Source organism: Nycticebus coucang, chromosome Y, assembly GCF_027406575.1.
Source record: "Nycticebus coucang isolate mNycCou1 chromosome Y, mNycCou1.pri, whole genome shotgun sequence".
Taxonomy (NCBI): domain Eukaryota; kingdom Metazoa; phylum Chordata; class Mammalia; order Primates; family Lorisidae; genus Nycticebus; species Nycticebus coucang.
In genome coordinates, this window is record NC_069805.1 from 204307 (window position 1) to 228514 (window position 24208).

Consider the following 24208-nt stretch of genomic DNA (forward strand, 5'->3'; position numbering starts at 1 on the left):
AAATAAATAAATAAATATGTTTATGAGAATACACTCACAATTCATCCCAAATATTTCCTTAGTAACAACTAACTGTTACAGAACTAGAGCAAAATTAGTATAGTTTCTTATTTGTCTGTCTTGTCCTAAAAGTCTCCTACTAAGAGTTGGTTTTATTTGTGGTGGTTTTTCAAAACTAAACAATATCCAGTTATTCATAAATAGTTAAAGGAAAACAAAATATACAAAAGAGGCCACAAAACTAACTTGCGTTTAGCCAACTCTTAGGATACAAGTTCAGTTTTTAAAACTCAACTTCTTCATAATAATTGTCTTAATAATATACAACTAGAAATAGCAGTTTAGCACCCAAAATTGAAATAGCTAGAAGTTTCAGTGTAAGGATAAATGTAATACAATGTGTGCAAAATCTATGAGGTCTGAGAATTAAGTTCGTGAATTAATCACCATCGGGTTACATTGACAGCATGGTACAAACAGCTCAGGAAGGTGTATCAGTATCTCACAGCAGTGCTCATGTTGACATGTGGCAATGTCTTGCTGAGTGCTCTTCATTTTTGTTGCCTGGTTTTATATGTCCAACACTGCAAGAATGTTGGAGCTTAAATTACAGCAAGAAACAAACATTATATTTATTGTTAAACATGACAAGAAGTGAAATCAGGGATATGTTAATTCAAGTTTACGGGGATAGAGCCAGTAAGAAAACAGCAGTGTACAAAATGAATTAAACATTTTTCTGAAGGGAGAGAAAGGGTCACTGATGAAAAGAGGTCTGGAAGGGTTAATAACAAGCAGAAGCCACAAAAACATTATAAAAATTTGTCAAATTGTGTGTCAAAACCATCAGCTGACTGTGAGAAGCATAGCAGAGTAAGTAAACATCAACAGAGGAACAGAAAAATCTTAACTGAATATCTTGGCAAGAGAAAAGTATTTACAAAAATGGTCCTGAATGAGCTTGCCAATGAACAAAAGCCAAGGACAGTAAAAATTTGCCAAGACTCTTTGGAGAGGTAACATGATGTTGTGGACTGTGTTATCACTGGTGATGAAATAACGGTTGTACCTATGCGACCCTAATATTATAATATATTAAATATTAAAAACAACTGATCTCAGAGAGACATAGAGCAGAATACAGTTACCAGAGGTTGAGAAGGGTAGCAAAGACAGGCAGATAAATTGGAGATAGCTAATATACAGTTACATAAACAGATATAGACTGAGGAATATTTGAAAGCACAGCCATGTGGCTATAGTAAACAACTAAACAGTATAATTAGGATGTTCCTAACACAAAGAAATAATATATACGTGAAGTGATGGATACCCAGTTATCTTATTTGATTAATACACATTTGACACATGTATCAAAAACATCGTATGTATGAATCACATTTTTTTTTTTTTTGAGACAGAGTCTCACTAAGTCGCCTTTAGTAGAGTGATATGGTGTCACAGCTCACAGCAACCTCAAACTCTTGGGCTTAAGTGATTCTCTTGCATCAGTATCCAAGTAGCTGGGACAACAGGCACCCACCACAACGCCCAACTATATAGATATATATAGATATATATATATATATATATATATATTTTTTTTTTTTTTTAGAAGCAGAATCTCACTTTAACGCCCTCGGTAGAGTGCCGTGGCCTCACACAACTCACAGCAACCTCCAACTCCTGGGCTTCAGCAATTCTCTTGCCTCAGCCTCCTGAGTAGCTGGGACTACAGGCGCCTGCCACAATGCCCGGCTATTTCTTTTTTTTTTTTTTTTTGTTAATTTTAATTTAATTTTATTTTTTTTTATTGTTGGGGATTCATTGAGGGTACAATAAGCCAGGTTACTGCCGGCTATTTCTTTGTTGCAATTTGGTCAGGGCCGGGTTTGAATCCACCATCCTTGGTATATGGGGCCAGCACCCTACCCACTGAGCCACAGGTGCGACCCCCAACTATTTTTTTGTTATAATTGTCATTGTTTGGCTGGGTTCGAACCTGCCAGCTCCAGTGTATGTGGCTGGCGCCCTAGCCGCTGAGCTACAGGTGCTGAGCCATGCACCTATATTTTTAAAAAATATTTTAAAAGCCAAGAACAAAGCTGGAAGACTCACTGATTTCAAGATTTACCTTAAGTTAAGACAGGTTAATGGAGGATGGACACCTAGGGCAACCAAACACAAAAGATAGTCTAAGCCAGATGCAGTGGCTCACACCTATAATCCTACAACTTTGAGAGGCAAAGATAGGAGGATTATTTGAGGCCAGGAGTTTGACACTAGCCAATCAAGAGCAAGATCCTATCTCTACTAACAATAGAAAAATTAGCCAGGCATGGTGGCATGCACCTGTGTTCCTAGTACTTGGGGAGACTAAGGCAGAAGGACTGACTGGCAAGATTTGATGTTGTAGTGACATCACTGCACTCCAGCCCAAAGAACAGGGTAAGATTGTATTTCCAAAAAAAAAAAAAAAAGAAAGAAAGAAAGAAAGAAACAACAACATAGGCTAGATATATATAGACAGGTATTTCTATAGTCAATTAATATTTGATGAAAATGAAAAGATAATTCTATGACAATGTTAACACAATAATGCTGTTAGACTATAAACCCAAATTCAAAATAAGAAACCAAAAATAGTACAATTGGTCACAAAAAATTAGCTTGAAACAAGTTGAGGATCCAAACATACAACATTTTAAACATTAAAATAATAAGATAAAAATCTTCCCAGGCTGGGAGCCTATAGCTCAGTGATTAGAGAGCTGCCTTCTGTACCAGGGATTGTAGGCTAAAATCTAGCCAGGACTGCTTAACAAAAAAAAAAAAACTAGTCCCAGCTACTTGGTAGTCAGAGGTAAGACAATCACTTGAGCCCAAGAGTTGGAGGCTGCTGTGAGGTGTGACGCTACAGCTCTCTACAGAAAGTGACAAAGTCAGAGTCAGTCTCAAAAAAAAAAAAAAAGCCCCTTCCTGATCTTGTGCAAAGCAGAGTTCCTAGTTATAATTCCAAAAGTATGATATATTAAAAATAATAATTAGTACTTGAGAGTCTAAGGCAGAAGGATCAAGCACTGACTGGCAGAATTTGATTGACCAAAAATTAGTTCTGCCATGAAAAAAACACTTGAAGAGATTTTAAAAACATAAGGCTAAATCATATATCTTAAAAACTTGTACCCTTGGCTCAGCGTCTGTGACTCAAGCGGCTAAGGCACCAGCCACATATACTTCAGCTGGCAGGTTCAAATCCAGCCCGGGCCCGCCAAACAACAATAACAGCTGTAACCAAAAAATAGCAAGGCATTGTGGCAGGTGCCAGTAGTCCCAGCTACTTGGGAGACAGAGGCAAGAGAATTGCTTAAGCCCAGGAGTTGGAGGTTGCCACGAGCTGTGATGCCATTGCACTCTACCCAGGGTGACAGCTTGAGGCTTTGTCTCAAAAAAAAAAAAAAAAAAAAAAACTTGTACCCTCATTATACATATAAGAAGTTATCTAAACTCACTAATAATATTATAAAAGAAATAAAAAGAAATTTATGGGACATTTATTTGATTCTTGCAAACAAACACTTTGCAAATAAGCAAAGAAAAAAAAAAACAACATCCTTAGGGAAATGCAAACCATTCCCACAGGGATGGCTAGAATCAAAACACTTAGTTAATGATATTAAATTCTGGCAAATGTAAAGAAGGTTCATTGTGCACTGGTTACCAACTTGTCTGAGTTCAGTGAAACAGAGTACTCAAAGCACTAATTTTCCATCATACAGATTTATTACTTACAGATAGGCAGTAAGAGAAAAGAGAAGCCTAGTATTCAGTGCAATCTAGTCCAACACTCAGGAAGGCTGCCGGGAAGAGATGGAGTCCTGTATGTACCCAATAGCACCACAGCTGAGAGACCCTGAAAAGCAGCCCTAGGTTTTATATTCTGGAGTCACATGCCTCCAAAGGCTAAATCATTGAAAGATTTGTACCACCAAGTCTCCCTTTATTCTGTTTGAGGGTTCGGTGGTAAGGGATTATTGTTAAGTAGGAACAAAGCTGGGGCTGTTCAGCCAGTCCTCACTCATCTCAGGATGCTGCATTACATTCTCAGTACATTCTAGTTGTTCTTTAGACCTCCCAACATGAAAGGAGAGAACTCAACCGGTCCAAGGTCACCCAAAACAACTCTCCAACCAGAGAATTGTTTGTCCTTCATATAATATATGGAGAAGTCTGACAATTAAGTTCATGAATTCATTCTAAAAAAAGTGCTACATACCTCATTGCAGAATATTGCTAATTCTCAACAGGACACATGGAATTAAGATAACATCAAATCAAGAACGTAAATGCTAAGGTTATCTTTTGTCCTTAATATATTATGTCCAATAACTGATCTACCATATGCTAAAACCAAAAAGCAAAGACAAAACAGAAAAAATCCTAAACAAATTAACCTAAATTCTTTTTTTTTTTTTTTTAATTGAGACCTAGTCTCACTCTGTAGCCCTCTACAGCTCACAGCAACCTCAAACTCCTGGGCCCAAGCAATTCTCCTGACTCAGCCTTACCAGCAGCTGGAACTACAGGAGCCCACCACAGTGCAGGCTATTTTGTTGTTGGTGATGATGTGGCTGTTGAAGCAGGGGCCAGGTTTGAAACCACCAGCCCCAGTGCATTGTGGTTGGCGCCCTAACCACTGAACTATGGGTGCCCCCTGAACTCTTTATTCATTTCAGTTTTGCTCTAGTATGAAGATAATGATATTAAGAGAAGCTAGAAGTACTATGAGATTAATTTCCCAAATGAATAATGGGGTTTGGTCAGCAAATTTCTTTAAAGAAAACAATTTAAAGGCCAGGTGTGGTGGCTCATGCCTGCTATTCTAGCACTCTGGGAGGCTGAGGTGGGTGGACTGCCTGAGCTCACTGGTTTGAGACCAGCCTAAGCAAGAGTGATACCTCTCTAAAAATAGCTTGGCATTGTGGCAGGCACCTGTAGTCCCAGCTACTTGGGAGGCGGAGGCAAGAGAATTGCTTAAGCACAGAAATTTGAGGTTGCTGTGAGCTGTGATGCCACAGAACTCTACCAAGAATGAGACAGTGAGACTCTGTCTAAAAAAATAAATAATAAATAAATAAAAATAAAAGGGTGGCCCCTGTGGCTCAGTGAGTAGGGCACCAGCCCCGTATACCGAGGGTGGCGGGTTCAAACCCAGCCCCGGCTCAACTGCAACCAAAATATAGCCAGGCGTTGTGGCAGGCACCTGTAATCCCAGCTGCTGGGGAGGCTGAGGCAGGAGAATCGTGGAAGCCCAAGAGCTAGGGGTTGCTGTGAGTCCTGTGACAGCATGGCACCCTACTGAAGGCAGTAAAGTGAGACTCTGTCTCTACAAAAAATAAATAAATAAATAAATAAAGGATTTTTCTTGAGTTATTAATCTCCAGCTATCTCTGAGAAGGAAAACTTCTATAAGCTGACCATACAAGCGACTGTAACAAACTGGAAAATATAAAGGTGGTAAATGTTAAGAACAAAGCCTACTGTACTGATAATGTACATCTCATGCATGTCAGGTCTATGAGAATAGGGCAACTTAAGGAGGTGATCAGTGTGGGGAGGTGGTCAGATATAGAGGTTCTGCTATATTTCAAATGTAAGAAGAAAAGTCTCTTTTATTCAAGGTTCAAACTTGGAAAAGATTCTCTATGTACTCGTACAGTAACCTTGCTATAGATTAGACTTTCAATTATTTGTAAATAAATAATTTGTAAAAAAATTTTAGATCTGCCATTTGATCCTATAATTCCTCTACTAGGTATATATCCAGAAGACCAAAAATCACACTATAACAAAGATATTTGTACCAGATGTTTATTGCAGCCCAATTCATAATTGTTAAGTCATGGAAAAAACCCAAGTGCCGGGCAGCGCCTGTGGCTCAACGGAGTAGGGTGCCAGCCCCATATGCTGGAGGTGGCGGGTTCAAACCCAGCCCTGGCCAAAAACTGCAAAAAAGAAAAAAAAAACCCAAGTGCCCACTGACTCATGAATGGATTAATAAATTGTGGTATTTGTACACCATGGAATATTATACAGCCGTAAAGAAAGATGGAGACTATACCTCCTTCATGTTTACATGGATGGAGCTGGAAAATATTCTTCTTAGCAAAGTATCCAAAGAATGGAAGAAAAAGTACTCAATGTACTCAGCCCTGATATTAAACTAATTTATAGCTTTCATACAAAGGCTACAACCCAATCTCTGTATAAGAATATGGGCGGGGTGGGGCAAGAAGGGGGAACGGAGGAGGAGGAAAAGTGGAAGGAGGGTCATGGGTGGGTCCACACCTAGGGTGCATCTAGGAAGCGTGCAGGTGAAGTTTACTAAGTGTAGAGTATAAGGGTTTAAACACAATAATTAAGAAAATTCATGAAGGCTATGTTAACCAGTTTGGTGAAAATATTTCAGACTGTATATGGAACCAGCACATTGTACCTCATGATTGCATTATTGTACACAGCTATGATTTAATAGAAAAAAAAAAAAAAGGAAAATTTTAAGACTAAAATGGCAAATAGCAGTTTCTCTGATTCTCAAAATGTCCACATTTACATATATACACAAAGATTTCAAACTTGTCTACCATGATAAAGTTTTAAAAATCATAATTTTACAAAGGGCAAGGAAAAGCAGTGTATATGTAGATATTTTAAGTTTTTCTGAATAATTTACTTCAGTGAACATTTACATGAGGTATACATGAAAATTTCACATCTACTCTGCTCATTACTTGTTATGTCTAAGAGCTTAGTAGAAGAAAACTTTTAAAAAAATATTTCTGATACAAAGGAAAAAAACCAACATTACATAATGCACACACAAATCAAGCAGAAATTTAAAAATAACAATACCTTTTGAATAATCTTCCAATAAGAGGTTGAAATGACCTAACTGACAAAAGAAATCAGACTCCACTTTTCCTTCAGCTTTTAAGATTAAAGATTCATAGCAGCGAACAGCCTAGGAATGAAAAATATAAACATTAAAAGAAACATACACTCTAAAATTCATTTCCTTCCTAAAAGAACATGTATTTTCTACAGGAGATTAATGAAGAAATACAACAATACAGGTAGGTCATTTCTAATATAGGCATACAATTAAATTCATCAGTCATGAGAAGAAACACCATTTCTAAGCATATATTAATAGAGCCAATAGTTACAATCTAAATATTCTCCCATCTAGAATAGAAAATAAGATCTGTCCAATAATATAATCTAGATACTCCTTAACAACTTTATATAAAAGTTGCCTATTCTACATTTTTAATTACTTGTGTTAATATGCAAAACTACACTTAAATAGGTACTGGAAGAACTTCACTGAATTTATTAGCCACTAGCTATATGTAATTTTTCAGCATTTAAAATGTGGAAATTATAACAGCTTTTACACCATCATAACTGTCTTTCAACCGTTTAACCTTTATTCCTCTGCATATACAGTATAATCCTTCTAATACATATACTCTTGATCAGAAAAATGTAACAAAGAACCAAATCTTAGCAGACAACATAATTATGGTTAATATGGGATAGATATGTAGAGTTTTTTATGAGTGTAAAGTGACAGTTAAATAAAATCTTCCATAGAACATAATGCCTTGAGTTAACAGTAAGTTACTGTATACTTAAATATTTCTTAAGAGAGTAGATGTCAGAAAATAAACACCAGAGGGACACAAAGAAAATTTGGAGTTGATAATGTTTATTACCTGAATTGTGATGACAGTAATACTAGAGTGTATATATTAAATACATTGATTATATGCTATTTTTGTATGCCAACTACAAGTCAATAAAAGTTCCGGGGGGAGAAGGAGAGAGTAAAGTCTTTGAACTCCAAAAGTTTGAAGAAGAAAAAAACAGATGAATGAAGATCTTACTAAAACACCACAAAGACCAGTTTTCTGGAGTTTGCTATAAATAGAGTTGTTATTAACCACAGATCTTGGAAAATTTAACCACTCCCAGCCTCAGTCTTAGTGAAATTTTAAAAGCTGGCCTAAAACAATGTTTAATTAGAAAATGTTAAGTGTTAAAAAAAAAAATGCTAAGTGTTTATTAGAGCACTTAGCATAAAATGGTGACTTAGTAACTGTTTCTTTACCTTCCCCCTTAAGGAACCCAGCTCATTAACATCTCCAAGATTTATCTCAAGTTTTCAAAAAATTTTTTATTTCCACTATATACCCCATAAGTAATGTATTTAATTGGACCACTAAAAAAAAAAAAAGGAAATAAATGTAATTTCTTAAATCTTTAGGTATATTTCCAAGAAACTTCCAACTGTGATGTCTCTAAAAAAAGCATCTAAATCAAGTAATTTGAGATAGTTATCAAAATCTTTTAACCTCCTTAGGGAATTATGTTGGGTTACTACATAAGAGTACTCACGTAATATGCCTTCATTTTATCCCCTCTAATTAAGAGGACTTTTCAAATGCAGAGAAAAAGAATGTATATACCTATGGCACATACATAAATGCTCAAGAAGGTTTAAAGACCTGCTCTAAATAATGATACCCTAGGATAACTCAACTATCCTTACACTAAGATTTAAAAGAACTGTTAGCTCCTACTCCACTCCTACCTCTCTAAATAATTGCACAAGCACACTCAGTACTAAAACACAATCACTGGAAATAATTAAAAGTTTGAAAATGCTTTGAAGTCACTTAATTTGGAGATACAACTTGTTGTGATTTCCCTAACAAACCAATCCCTCATTCCTTACATATTTCTACATTTTTGACAAAGTCTGCATTCCTGAAAAAGGATTCAGAGTGAAACAAGGGACAACAGTTTCTAATAACATTTGTTCTACACTCCAAGGATGTATATCCTCCCTTCAATTAGTCTCTTCCCTCTTCAAATTACACTATCATAGGGCGGCGTCTGTGGCTCAGTGAGTAGGGCGCTGGCCCCATATACCAAGGGTGGCGGGTTTAAACCCAGCCCCGACCAAACTGCAACAAAGAAATAGCCAGACGTTGTGGCGGGCGCCTGTACTCCCAACTACTCGGGAGGCTGAGGCAGGAGAATCGCCTAAGCCCAGGAGTTGGAGGTCGCTGACGCCACAGCACTCTACCAGAGGGCAATAAAGTGAAACTCTGTCTCTACTAAAAAAAAAAAAAAAAGGAGGAGTCAGGAGATCTCCCTCTCTCTCCCCAAGGAGATGTGCACACCAGCAAGTGGCACTCCACAGACATTAAATCCACCTGCACCTTGATCTTGCACTTCCCATTCCCCACAACTACGAGAAATAAATGTGTGTTGTTTAACCCACTTGTGGTATTTGCTATAGCAACCTGGATGGAGGAAGATGCCTCTTCAGTTAAAAAAAAAAAAAATACACTATCATACATTATTTATTAATAGGAGTGTGACAGATTCCTCAGTTATTATTAAAAATAAAATACACTGGTTCAGCTTGTGTAGCCCAGTGGTTACAGCTCTGGCACATACACTGAGGCTGGAGAGTTCAATCCAGCCTGGACCAGCTAAGCAACAATGACAACTGCAACAGCAAAATAGCCAGGCATTGGGCGGCACCTGTGGCTCAGTGAGTAGGGCGCCGGCCCCATATGCCGAGGGTGGCGGGTTCAAACCCGGCCCCGGCCAAACTGCAACAAAAAATAGCCGGGCATTGTGGCGGGTGCCTGTAGTCCCAGCTGCTCGGGAGGCTGAGGCAAGAGAATCGTGTAAGCCCAAGAGTTAGAGGTTGCTGTGAGCCGTGTGACGCCACGGCACTCTACCCGAGGGCGGTACAGTGAGACTCTGTCTCTACAAAAAAAAAAAAAAAAAAAATAGCCAGGCATTGTGGCAGGAGCCTGTAGTCCCAGCCACTTGGGAGGCTGAGGTAAGAGAATTGCTTAAGCACAAGAGTTTGAGGTTGCTGTGAGCTGTGACACCATGGCAGTCTACCGAGGGTGACACAGTAAGACTTTGTCTCATGGGCTCAGCAGCTGTGGCTCAAGCAGCTAAGGCGCCAGCCACACACAACTGAGCTGGTGGGTTCAAATCCAGCCTTGGCCCCCCAAACAACTATAGCTGCAACAAAAAAATAGCCAGCTGTTGTGGCGGGCACCTGTAGTCCCAGCTGAAAGACAGAGGCAGGAGAATCCCTTGAGCCCAGGATTTGGAGCTTGTAACGCCAACGCACTCTACCCAGGGTGACAGTTTGAGCTCTGTCTCAAAAAAAAAAAAAAAAAAAAAAGACTCTGTCTCAAAATACACACACACAAACACACATACACATATATGTATACAGAGAATTTTATATATATATACTAATTTAGATATATTGATAAGGCTGCACCCTTAGCCCAATGGTTAGGGCACTGGCTACATGCACCAGGGCTGGAGGGGTGGAACCCGGCCCAGCCCTGCTAAACACACAAACAAAATAATAGCCAAGTGTTGTGGCTGGCACCTGTAGTCCCAGCTACTACGGAGGCTGAGGCAAGAGAATTGCTTACCCAAGAGTTAGAGGTTCTTGTGAGCTATGACACCACGGCATGCTACCGAGGAGACACAGTGAGACTCTGTCTCAATAAAAAAGACATTGATAGGGCAGTGCTTATGGCTCAGTGGGTAGGGTGTCAGCCCCATACACCAAGGGTGGCGGGTTCAAACCCGGCCCCAGCCAAACTTTCAACAACTTGCCTGTAGTCCCTGCTACTTGGGAGGCTAAGGCAAGAGAATCGCCTAAGCCCAGGAGTTGGAGGTTGCTGTGAACTGTGTGATGCAACGGCACTCTACCAAGGGTGATACTGAGGGTGATTAAAAAAAAAGACATTGATAAAGTAGAGAAGTGAATATACATACTTGGGGGTATGGTGGCTTGTGCTTATAATCCTAGCCCTCTAGGAGGCCAAGAAGGGAAGACTGTTTGAAATCAGAAGCTCAAGAACAGCCTAAGAAAGAGCCAGATGCAGGCAGTGCCTGTGGCTTAGTCGGTAAGGCGCCGGCCCCATATACTGAGGGTGGCAGGTTCAAACCCGGCCCCGACTGAACTGCAACCAAAAAATAGCTGGGCGTTGTGGCGGGCGCCTGTAGTCCCAGATACTCAGAAGGCTGAGGTAAGAGAATCGCTTAAGCCCAGGAGTTGGAGGTTGCTGTGAGCTGTGTGATGCCACGGCACTCTACCGAGGGCCATAAAGTGAGACTCTGTCTCTACAAAAAAAAAAAAAGAAAGAGCCAGATGCTTCCTCAACCAAAAACAGAAATATTAGCTAATATGGTGAAAGCCACCTGTACTCCCAGCTACTTTGGAGCTTGAAGCAAGAGAATCACTGGAGACTGAGTTTGAGGTTGCTTTGAACTATGATGAGTGAGTGAAAAAGGAAAGAAGGAAGGAGTGAGAGAGGGAAGGAGGTAGGGAAAAAAGGAAGAAAAAAAGAAAAGAAAAAGAAACTGAATATAATAATTTCACACTAATTCTAAATGTGGTAAAATACTTCCTCTAAAAGGCTATTTCATATACATACATGAGTTTATAAAGTACATCACAAGCAGACATGCCACTAGAAGAAATGTAAAAGGAAATCCTCCTTCAAACACACATACAAAAAGATCAGGTAGAAATATGCATCTGAACAAGGAATGAAGTTACAGAGAGGAACTATCTGTAAACATATTAACTAGTAAAAGTAAAAATAAAGTATATGGGGTTTAAGATATATAAAACAAATGCTTAATAAATAATAACCCAATAAAGATATAAATCAAAGTATACTGTTGAAACTTGCTTATACTATGCATAAAGTAGCATAATGGCAAGAATCTACTTGGTAAGAGATATTACTTACAATTACCAGCTGTTATTCAGACACTACAAATATAATAGTGAATGTAAAAACATAAACCATAAGCCCTGCAGCAAGCCCTGCATAATAGCTCTATACAGTTATAGACAATCAGACCACAAAAGCAGCAAAACAGAATCATTAAACAACACCAAATCTAGGCTTGGTGCCCATAGCTCAGTGAGTAGGACAACAGCCACATATACCAAGGCTTGCAGGTTTCAGCCCAGCCCCGGGCCTGCTAAAACAATAATGACAATTGCAACCAAAATATAGCCAGACATTGTAGTGGGAGCCAATAGTCCCAGCTACTCAGGAGGCTAGTACAAATGTCTTTATGATAAAAAGATTTTTTTTCTTTAGGGTAGATGCCTGGTAATGAAATTGCAGGATCAAATGAGAGGTCTAATTTGAATTCCTTGAGGCTTCTTTATATTTCCTTTCAAAAAAGTTAGAAATTGTTTTGTTTAAGAATGTGGAGGTGTCACTATGTTGTCCTGGGTAGATGGGTAGAGTTCTGTTGCATCACAGCTCACAGCAGCCTCAAACTCTTGGGCTTAAGAGATGCTCTTGCCTCAGCCTCTCAAGTAGGTGGGACTACAGGCACCCGCCCTAACATGGAAGTGTCAGGGGTGGCACCTGTGGCTCAGCGGGTAGGGTGCTGGACCCATAGACCGAGGGTGGCGGGTTCAAACCCGGCCCCAGTCAAACCGCAACAAAAAAATACCTGGGCGTTGTGGCGGGCGCCTGTAGTCCCAGCTACTTGGGAGGCTGAGGCAGGAGAATCGCCTAAGCCCTGGAGTTGGAGGTTGCTGTCAGCTGTGTGATGCCACGGCACTCTACCAAGGGCCATAAAGTGAGACTCTGTCTCTACAAAAAAAAAAAAAAAAAAGAATGTGGAGGTGTGGCTCGGTGCCTGTGGTGATAATAAAACCTGAGAAATAAAAACTTAAACTAAAGAAAAAAGAACACGACTATAGACCAAAGCCCACACCTTCTACCCCTTAATGTAGAGTAGAGTTGGCTTGTCAAGTCATAGAGAGTAAATTAATATTGTGTGTCGTAGGCCAACCAGATCAACATAGAACTTAACAGAGGTGGTCAGTATATAGAGGTCATTCTTCCATTGAGTGGGTGAGTACATGCAGTTCATGGCCAGTTTATGAGGAAGTGGTTAATGTAGGGATTTGACCTGCATTATTATGCACGTTATTAAGGAAGTGGTTAACGCAGGGATTTGACGAACTATGCAGGTTCTTCTGTAATAAGAAGGTAGATTTAAAAACCCTACTATATCAATAGTCTTATTAATAAATTTAACTGTATTAAAAGCAGAGATTGTCAGATTAAATTTTTCATTTCTCTTTTTTTTTTTTTCTAATACAGTGTGTCAATTTCTTGCCCATGTAGCATTATAGCTTACAACAAACTCTTTGGCTCAAGTGATCCTCTTGTCTCAGCCTCTGGAGTTAGCTGAACTATAGGCACCCACCTCAATGCCTGGCTAGTTTTTCTAGTTTTAGTAGAGACAGGGTCTCACTCTTGCTCAGGCTAGTCTGAAACTTCTAAGCTCAAGTAATCTTTCTATTCTGGCCTCCCAGAGTCCTAGGATTATTGGAGTGAGCCACTGTGCAAAGCCAATGGAATTTTTCTTAACTAAATATACGTTACCTACAGAAAGTGCTAAGTTAAATAAAGATGCATAGCATATATATGCCAAAACTACAAAAAAGAAAGCAGACATGACTTTAAATATTAAATAAAATGAATTTCATAAAATGTATATTTGGTAACAGTAAAGAGTTCAAATCTTTTTTTTCTTTCTTTTTTTTTTTTTTTGAGAAAAGGCAGCATAAAGATCTTTTATTGTAATAATAAAACTCAAAACTCTCAAGTGGTGCCAGGGGCAAGAAGGAGGCACCAACAATTTTTCTCACCAAATTACTACAAAGGACAGCAAAAGGAGCTGTGCAAAGAAAAGTCAGGGAACTTTGTGATCAGCAGAGGGAGCCAAGCATCAGAAAACAGGAGATGCTAAAGCTGTGATGACCAGCATCATTTCTTTTTTTTTTTTTTTTTTGTAGAGACAGAGTCTCACTTTATCACCCTCGGTAGAGTGCCGTGGCGTCACACGGCTCACAGCAACCTCCAACTCCTGGGCTTAGGCGATTCTCTTGCCTCAGCCTCCTGAGCAGCTGGGACTAGAGGCGCCCGCCACAACGCCCGGCTATTTTTTTTTGTTGTTGCAGTTTGGCCAGGGCTGGGCTTGAACCCATCACCCTCAGCATATGGGGCCGGCGCCTTACTCACTGAGCCACAGGCGCCGCCCGACCAGCATCATTTCTTAAGAGAACATTCAAGGATTTGTCAGAATGGCTGGGCTTTCATTGGATGTTAAGTCTACAAACAGCACCTTCAATTTAAACTTTTGATTAAAGTTCTTCAAATTTAGGAAGTGGTGGAGCTTGGAGAGTTAAGAGATTACAAAATTCCTGAAAGTCCATTAGAAAAACGACAGGATGGAAAAAAAATAAGCCAGGTCATAGAGAAGGCTTCAGAGGTCCCTGCTGACCCAGGGACAGATACCTGTAGTGTCCAACATCACAGTGAAAATGATCTGCTTTCAAAAGGCAAAGGGTTTAAGGGTGTGTGAGGTGGGGCTGAGTGTGAGGTGGGGCTGAGGGAGGCAAAGGCCTCCTCCTCTTCACTTCAGTTTTGGGTAGGACTTTTTAACCTAAGGACATCTCTCAACTCAGAGAATAATTCAACCTTCAACCTTGCCTCAAATCTGCTATGGCTTTGCAGCACAGCAGCAAGAATGTTTAATATATAACAGATGAAAATTTCATCCAAAAAATTAAAATAAAATAAAGATTCTTGGACACCCTCCCCACCCCAAACACCAATTCCTATTCCATATCACTTGTGCGGTTAATACTTTACCATATACTTAATTGGAAACCTAGATCCAAAAGACTGAAACTGAAATCTTCACCCCAAAATGAAAACAAAATAAAATGAGTAATTTGAGGTTTATGGTATATAGTTTAGGTAAACACACATACAGGAGAAAGGGGACGGGGAAATGGAGGTGTCGGAAGCAAAGCCGAGTGCCAGAACACATCCGGTAGGGCAGACGTTTAAACAGAGTATAGTGGGACACCAGTAAAGCTCCATGTGGATTCATGTGCACACGGCCGGAGGTATCACACCCTTCCACGGCAGATCCAAGAACAGGGAACTAAGACAGGAGGCCATTCCTGTCAGTCCAGCTTCAGAAGCTCCACATCAAAGACGAGAATGGCTTGTGTTGGGATGATACCTGGGTGCCCAGTGGTACTATACAGGTAGTCTGGAGATATAGTCATTTTGGCTCTCTGACCCACACTCATCTCTGCAACCCCTGCTTCCTAGCCTCAGATCACCTCCTGCTTGCCTAGCATAAACTTAAAGGTATTGTTTCTGTCCCGCGAGGAATCAAATTTCTTTCCATCTTCAAGCATCCCAGTTTAGTTCACCTCTCAGGTCTGGCCGCACTTCATGGCGGCAGCAGACGCTGAACAGGAAGCGCGACTGGCAGCTCGGACCCACAGGGACATAGCGGCGGTTCCTTGGGTCTGCCTTGTCCCTCTATGTGTGGCCTGCGCACGTGCGCGCGCCCCCCAAAGAATCCAAATCTTTAAGAGGTCTCAATAATCCTAAACATGGGCTCAGCAACCGTAGCACAATGCTTAAGGTGCCAGCCACATATACTGAAGCTGGTGGGGTAGAACCCAGCCCAGGCCAGCTAAACAACAATGGCAACTACAACAAAAAATAGCTCGGCGTTGTGACGGGCACCTGTGGTCCCAGCACTTGGGGAGGGTGAGGCAGGAGAATGCCTGGAGCCCAAGAGTTTGTGGTTGCTGTGAGCTGTGACATAGTTAAGACTCTGTCTCAAAAAAAAAAAAAAAAAAATATATATATATATATTTAAAAAATTCTAAATATGTACACAAGTAGCAACATACTTTGAAATACAATGTAAAGACTTAAAAAACACCAACTAATTTCACCTAATTCACAACTACAGATCACCCACACAACAATAGTAATACACAATTCACCTCAAATAAAATACTAACCAAAGACTGAAAACAAATTAATACATGAAAAAAGTATAGTCTTTAATCACAATGGCATCACATTAAACATCAATAACATAAAGCTACACAGAAACCCAAATACCTGAAGCCTGAATACTCCATTTATAGACAACATTGGTCAAAAAGAGATCGAAAGGGAAATTAGGATGTAAAAGTATAATAAATTGAATGAAACGAACACACAGCTGATAGGGCTCAGAAAATAGTAACCCACCAGACTGAGCAAGAGGGAGACCCCATCTCTAAAACCAGCTAGGGTCAAACAAACCAAAAAAAGAAAACAATAACCCAAATGAAGTCCTCAGAAGCTGCCCCAGAAAAAAGTTTTTCTCTGATCTCCTGTGCTCCTGTCTCTAGGTCCCATTCACCTCTATATCTGTCCACAGAAAACTAGAATTCCTCTTCCCTATTTGGGTTATAAAAGCTAAAACTCCTTTTCGTAAAAACCAGTCATAAATCTTAAAATCATTTTGTGTAAAAGTAGCCATAAAGAAATTCTCCGATCTGTCTTGTTTGAAAGTCATAAAAACTCCATTCCAGATATGTGCCCTAGCTGGTACACAAAAGGAAATATTCTGCTCAGAAAGAATAAGAGAATCCTGACAGACAGGCCTTGCTGAGGTTCCCCACTCAGTCTATCACCTTTAAAAGATACCCTTTTGGTCCAATCATATCTACACCACCATCTTTATATTTTATTTTTTTTGGGAGGGGGATTCATTGAGGGTACAATAAGCCAGGTTACACTGATTGCATTTGTTAGGTAAAGTCGCTCTTACGATCATGTCTTGCCCCCAGAAGGTGTGGCACACACCAAGGCCCCACCCCCCTCCCTCCATCCCTCTTTCTGCTTTCCCCCCCATAACCTTAATTGTCATTAATTGTCCTCATATCAAAATTGAGTACATAGGATTCATGCTTCTCCATTCTTGTGATGCTTTACTAAGAATAATGTCTTCCACTTCCATCCAGGTTAATATGACGGATGTAAAGTCTCCATTTTTTATTAATAGCTGAATAGTATGCCATGGTATACACATACCACAGCTTGTTAATCCATTCCTGGGTTGGTGGGCATTTAGGCTGTTTCCACATTTTGGTGATTGTAAATTGAGCTACAATAAACAGTCTAGTACAAGTGTCCTTATGATAAAAGGACTTTTTTCCTTGTGGGTAGATGCCCAGTAATGGGATTTCAGGATCAAATGGGAGGTCTAGCTTGAGTGCTTTGAGGTTTCTCCAGACTTCCTTCCAGAAAGGTTGTACTAGTTTGCAGTCCCACCAGCAGTGTAAAAGTGTTCCCTTCTCTCCACATCCACGCCAGCATCTGCAGTTTTGAGATTTTGTGATGTGGGCCATTCTCGCTGGGATTAGATGGTATCTCAGGGTGGTTTTGATTTGCATTTCTCTAATATATAGGGATGATGAACATTTTTGCATGTTAGCCATTCCTCTGTCTTCTTTAGAGAAGGTTCTATTCATGTCTCTTGCCCATTGATATATGGGATTGTTGTTGGCTTTTTTCATGTGGATTAATTTGAGTTCTCTATAGATCCTAGTTATCAAGCCTAGATATCAAGCCTTTAGATGCCTACATTCGAAAAACACAAAGAGAGCACATCAACAAACTCACAAGCCATCTCATGGACTTGGAAAAAGAACAATCTAAGCCTAAACTCAGTAGAAGAAAAGAAATATCCAAAATCAAATCAGAGATCAATGAAATTGAAAACAAGGCGGCGCCTGTGGCTCAGTGAGTGGGGCGCCGGCCCCATATGCCGAGGGTGGTGGGTTCAAACCCGGCCCCGGCCAAAACTGCAACAAAAAATAGCCGGGCGTTGTGGCGGGCGCCTGTAGTCCCAGCTGCTCGGGAGGCTGAGGCAAGAGAATCGCGTAAGCCCAAGCGTAGAGGTTGCTGTGAGCCGTGTGACGCCACGGCACTCTACCTGAGGGCGGTACAGTGAGACTCTGTCTCTACAAAAAAAAAAAAAAAAAAGAAATTGAAAACAAAAGAATCATTCAGAAAATTAATGAAACAAGGAGTTGGTTTTTTGAAAAAATAAATAAAACAGATAAACCATTGGCCAGACTAACAAGAAATAGAAAAGTAAAATCTCTAGTAACCTCAATCAGAAATGATAAAGGGGAAATAACACCTGATCCCACAGAGATACAAGAGATCTCTGAATACTACCAGAAACTCTATGCCAAGACATTTGACAATGTGAAGGAAATGGATCAATATTTGGAATCACACCCTCTCCCTAGACTTAGCCAGGAAGAAATAGAGCTCTTGAACAGACTAATTTCAAGCACTGAGATTAAAGAAACAATAAAAAAGCTTCCAACCAAAAAATGCCCTGGTCCAGATGGCTTCACACCAGAATTCTATCAAAGCTTCAAGGAAGAGCTTATTCCTGTACTGCAGAAATTATTCCAAAAAATCAAGGAAGAAGGAATCTTCCCCAACATATTTTATGAAGCAAATATCACCCTGATACCAAAACCAGGAAAAGACCCAACCAAAAAGGAGAATTTCAGACCAATGTTACTCATGAATATAGATGCAAAAATTATCAACAAAATCCTAGCCAATAGATTTCAGCTTATCATCAAAAAAGTCATACATCGGGTGGCGCCTGTGGCTCAAGCAGTAGGGTGCTGGTCCCATATGCAGGAGGTGGCAGGTTCAAACCTAGCCCCGGCCAAAAAAAAAGAAAAAAAAAAAAAGTCATACAGCATGATCAAGTAGGCTTCATCCCAGGGATGCAAGGCTGGTTTAAATACGCAAGTCCATAAACGTTATCCACCATATTAACAGAGGCAAAAATAAAGATCATATGATCCTCTCAATAGATGCAGAAAAAGCATTTGATAAAATCCAGCATCCTTTTCTAATTAGAACACTGAAGAGTATAGGCATAGGTGAATCATTTCTAAAACTGATTGAAGCTATCTATGACAAACCCACAGCCAATATTTTACTGAATGGAGTAAAACTGAAAGCTTTTCCTCTTAGAACTGGAACAAGACAAGGCTGTCCTCTGTCACCTTTACTATTCAACATAGAGGTCGAAGTTCTAGCCAATACAATTAGGCAAGACAAGGAAATAAAGGGAATCCAAATGGGAGCAGAGGAGGTCTTGTCTCCCCCTTTGCTGACCACATGATCCTATACTTAGAGAATCCCACAGACTCAACCACAAGACTCCTAGAAGTCATCAAAAAACACAGTAATGTTTCAGGATATAAAATCAATGTCCACAAGTGAGTAGCCTTTGTGTACACCAATAACAGTCAAGATGAGAAGCTAATTAAGGCCACAACTCCCTTCACCATAGTTTCAAAGAAAATGAAATACCTAGGAATATACCTAATGGAGGTGAAGGACATCTACAAAGAAAATTATGAAATCCTCAGAAAGGAAATGGCAGAGGATATTAACAAATGGAAGAACATACCATGCTCATGGATGGGAAGAATCAACATTGTTAAAATGTCTATACTTCCTAAAGCAATCTACCTATTCAATGCCATTCCTATCAAAATACCAACATCAAAGTACCTTCGAGATTTGGAAAAAAATGATTCTGTGTTTTGTATGGAACCAGAAAAAAACCCGTATAGCTAAGGCAGTTCTTAGTAATAAAAACAAAGCTGGGGGCATCAGCATACCAGATTTTAGTCTGTACTACAAAGCCATAGTGGTCAAGACAGCATGGTACTGGCACAAAAATAGAAACATAGACACTTGGAATCCAATAGAAAACCAAGAAATGAAACGAACATCTTACAACCACCTAATCTTCAATAAACCAAACAAGAACATACCTTGGGGGAAAGACTCCCTATTCAATAAATGGTGTTGGGACAACTGGATGTCTACATGTAAAAGACTGAAACTGGACCCACACCTTTCCCCTCTCACAAAAATTGATTCAAGATGTATAAAGGACTTAAATTTAAGGCGCGAAACAATAAAAATCCTCAAACAAAGCATAGGAAAAACACTGGAAGATATTGGCCTGGGGAAAGACTTCATGAAGAAGACTGCCATGGCAATTGCAACAACAACAAAAATAAACAAATGGGACTCCATTAAACTGAAAAGCTTCTGTACAGCTAAGGAGACAACAACCAAAGCAAAGAGACAACCTACACAATGGGAAAGGATATTTGCATATTTTGATCAGACACCATCTTTATCATGCCAAAATGGAAAATGTCCCTTGTATCTTTGAATCTAACATTCTGACACCATTCCTATATATATACTAAATAGATTTGTATGCTTTTTTGTCTATTAATCAATCAGCCTCATATCAGTAGTTTTCAGTGAAAGTTCAGGTGGCCACAAATTTTAATGCTGAAACAGCGTACTTAGAAGCAAAAGCAATTCATTGGAAAACAAGTAATTTTAGTGGCCTGGTTGTGGCCCGGTGAGTACCCAGGCAAGTAGTCCCAGCTACCTGGGATGCTGAGGCAACAGAATCGCTTAAGCCCAAAGAGTTGGAGGTTGCTGTGAGCTGTGATGCCTCAGCTTTCTACTGAGGGCAACACGGTAAGACTCTGTCTCAAAAAATAATAATAATGCCTACTTTAAATTGCCTGTATTTAGCCAGGCATTGTGGTGGGCACCTTTAGTCACAGAGAATCACTTAAGCCCAAATGTTTATGGTTACTGTGAGCTATGGCACCACAGCACTCTACCAAGGGCGACATAGTGAGACTCTGTCTCAAAAAAAAAAAAAGTGGTTTTTTCAACAAATGATGCTAGAACAAACAAAAATGCTTTTCTTAAAAAAAAGTTATTTTTGGATCCATATCTTGCACTATGCACAAAATTTACCAAATATAAATCACCTCCCCTGTATGTGACTTTAAAAATATATAATAGTTAAGACATTTAAAAGACAAAAGATAATTTTTCTGACTTTGTATTAGCCAGACTTCTCAGATGAAGCAATAAAAGCACATCTACAGAAGAACAAAAAAAGATAAAGTAAACTTCACAGAAATTGAGAACTAATAGATTAGTAAGAGAATGAAAATACATACAGTGAGAGACCTTTTCTATTACAAATCACACATCAGATAAATAACATAATCAAAATATGTATTTTTTAAGCTCTTTTTAAAATTCAGTAAGAGGGTGGCGCCTGTGGCTCAGTGAGTAGGGCACCGGCCCCATATGCCAAGGGTGGCGGGTTCAAACCCAGCCCCGGCCAAACTGCAACAAAAAAAATAGCCAGGCGTTGTGGCGGGCGCCTATAGTCCCAGCTGCTGGCGAGGCTGAGGCAAGAGAATCGCATAAGCCCAAGAGTTAGAGGTTGCTGTGAGACTCCACGGCACTCTACGGAGGGCAATACAATGAGACTCTGTCTCTACAAAAAAAAAATAAATAAAATAAAATTCAGTAAGAAAATAAAAGCAATTTTTTTAAAAAGAGTGGTATTTTGGGAGGCGCCTGTGGCTCAGTTGGTAAGGCGCCGGCCCCATATACCAAGGGTGGCAGGTTCAAACCCGGCCCAGGCTGAACTGCAACCAAAAAATAGCTGAGCGTTGTGGCGGGCGCTTGTAGTCCCAGCTACTCGGGAGGCTGAGGCAAGAGAATCGCTTAAGCCCAGGAATTGGAGGTTGCTGTGAGCTGTCTGATGCCACGGCACTCTACCAAGGGCCATAAGGTGAGACTGTCTCTACAAAAAAAAAAAAAAAAACTGAAAAGGCATTTATTTTAAAGAACACAGAGCAAATAAGCAAATGAAAAAATGCTTAAATTTTTTTCAAAAACTGTTGGGCCAGATGTGCAGGCACACCCCTATAATATAATTCTAACACTCTGGGAGGCCACAGTGGGTGGATTGCTTGAACTCAGCAATTGGAGGCCAGACTAAGCAAGAAAGAGGCCCAGTCTCTCCCCAAAATAGAAAAACTGAGGCAAGGTGACCACTTCAGCCCAAGCAGTATATATGCTAAATAGTTTGCTGTGAGCTGTGATGCCACGACACTCTACCCAGGGCAAAAAAGTGAGGCTCTGCCTCAAAAAACAAAACCAAAAACAAAAACAAGAAAAAAAAAAAAAAGACAAAGAAAAGAACAGGGGGGGGGAGAGAGAGAGAGAGAGAAGGCAAAATACAAGAAATTTTCTTTGCTATCATTCAGCTAACATTCACAGAAAAGACATTTTCATAGTTTAAGTCTAGGGAAATAGTCCTACAATGCAAAGTCAATAAAATAATACTTATCTAAAGGGTCAAATTCTCAACCAAAAACCACTAGACCTACAAAGAAACAGGAAGGTATAACCTATACTAATTCAATTTGAAAAACTCAACAAAAACTGTATATATCTATATATTACATTCAACACAGTTTCAAACAAGCAATTACAAAGAATTAAATACAGCCTCATTCATATAAAAGAAAATGTACTAAAATATTCACAATTTAAAGAGAAAATAAGAATATATATGCAGGGCGGTGCCCGGGGCTCAAGTAATAGGGTGCCAGATCCATATACCGGAGGTGGTGGGTTCAAACCCAGCCCTGGCCAAAAAAAAAAAAAAGAGAGAGAGAATTTATAAGAAGCAAATAGAAACATTAAAGCTGAAAACTGCAATATGTGCAATAAAAAAACTAAAATAGATATGCTCAAATAAGATATAAAACAGAAAAATTATTCAATTTAAGTATATCAACAGAAGCTATCCATTCCAAAAGAAGAAAAGCAGACAAAATACAGAGCTTCAAATACCTGTTGAAATTACATCAAGCATTAAAAACTAAATATAATAGAAGTTTCAGGATGGAAGTAGGGGAAAGGAGTTTGTAGAAAAATAAGTAAATAACCATAGACAATTCCTAGCTTTGATTTTTCTTTTTTTTTTTTTTGAAACAGAGTCTCACTATGTCACCCAAGGTAGGGTGCTGTAGTATCACAGCTCAGAGCAACCTCAAACTCTTGGACTAAAGCAATTCTCTTGCCTCAGCCTCCCACTTGGAGAGTTTGAGGTTACTGTGAGGTATGGCACCACAGCACCCTACCAAGGGCGACATAGTGAGACTGTGTCAAAAAATAATAAATAAATAAAAGAGGATTGCTCAAACCCAACAGTTTGAGATTACTGTGAGCTATGATGCCAAGGGACTCTACTCAGGGTGACAAATTGAGACTCTGTCTCAAAAAAAAAATAGAATACACTTAGACAAAATTCAAAAGTCCACAGCTAACTCTAAGAGAAAATACTAAAAGTTTTAGTTCTAAGATCAGAAGCCATGTAAGGATGTCTACTCTTATCACTTCCATTAAACATAGTATTGCAAGTCCTCAAGAGCAAGTAGTCTAGAAAAAGAAAAGGAATCCAAACTGGAAGAGGTAGTAAAATTACCTCACTTCAAAAATGACATGCTCTCGTACATATGTAAAAAGCCCAAACTTTCCACACACACAAAGCAAAAAAGAAAACATTTGCAGGTGGCGCCTGTGGCTCAGTGAGTAGGGCGCCGGCCCCATATACTGAGGGTGGCAGGTTCAAACCCAGCCCCAGTTGAACTGCAACCAAAAAATAGCTGGGCGTTGTGGCAGGCTCCTGTAGTCCCAGCTGCTTGGGAGGCTGAGGCAGGAGAATAGCGGAAGCCCAAGAACTGGAGGTTGCTGTGAGTCCTGTGACATCAAAGGTGGTAAGTGTCTCTTTTTTGTCTCTACAAAAAAAAAAAATTTGCAAAACTGCAGGATACAAAATTAACATTTAAAAATAAGCTGTGTTCCAGCTCAGTGCCTGTAGTATAGCTGTTATGGTGCCAGCCACATACAGCGACCCTGGCTGGTTCGAACCAAGCCAGGGCCAGTTAAACAACAATAACAACTGCAACCAAAAAAAAAAAAAAATAGCCAGGTGTTACAGCAGGCACCTGTAGTCCCAGCTACTTGGGAGACTGAAGGAAGAAAATCACTTAAGCCCAAGAGTTTGAGGTTGCTGTAAACTGTGACGGCACAACACTCTACAGAGGGCGACATAATTCAGACTGTCTCAAAAAAAAAAAAAAAAATCAGCTATGTTCATCTATTGAAGGAAATCAGAAAATTTTTACTTCTAACTATGGCATTTTTACATAATAGATAGACTGAAAAGTCTTAAGGTATTTCTGGCCTCTACCAAAGCCTCTGGAGTTTTTCTATCTACGAGATCC

General features: G+C 39.7%; 1 protein-coding gene across 4 annotated transcripts in view; it reads right to left on the reverse strand.

Moving 5' to 3' along the window:
• The window catches only part of LOC128578987 (histone demethylase UTY), a 224939-nt gene that overhangs the window by 191309 nt on the left and 9422 nt on the right, over nucleotides 1-24208 (reverse strand). For all 4 annotated transcript variants that reach the window (XM_053581315.1, XM_053581314.1, XM_053581313.1 and 1 more), the window contains exon 3: nucleotides 6913-7021. In XM_053581315.1, coding sequence (XP_053437290.1) covers nucleotides 6913-7021 — 109 coding nt within the window. The remainder of the gene's footprint in view (nucleotides 1-6912; nucleotides 7022-24208) is intronic.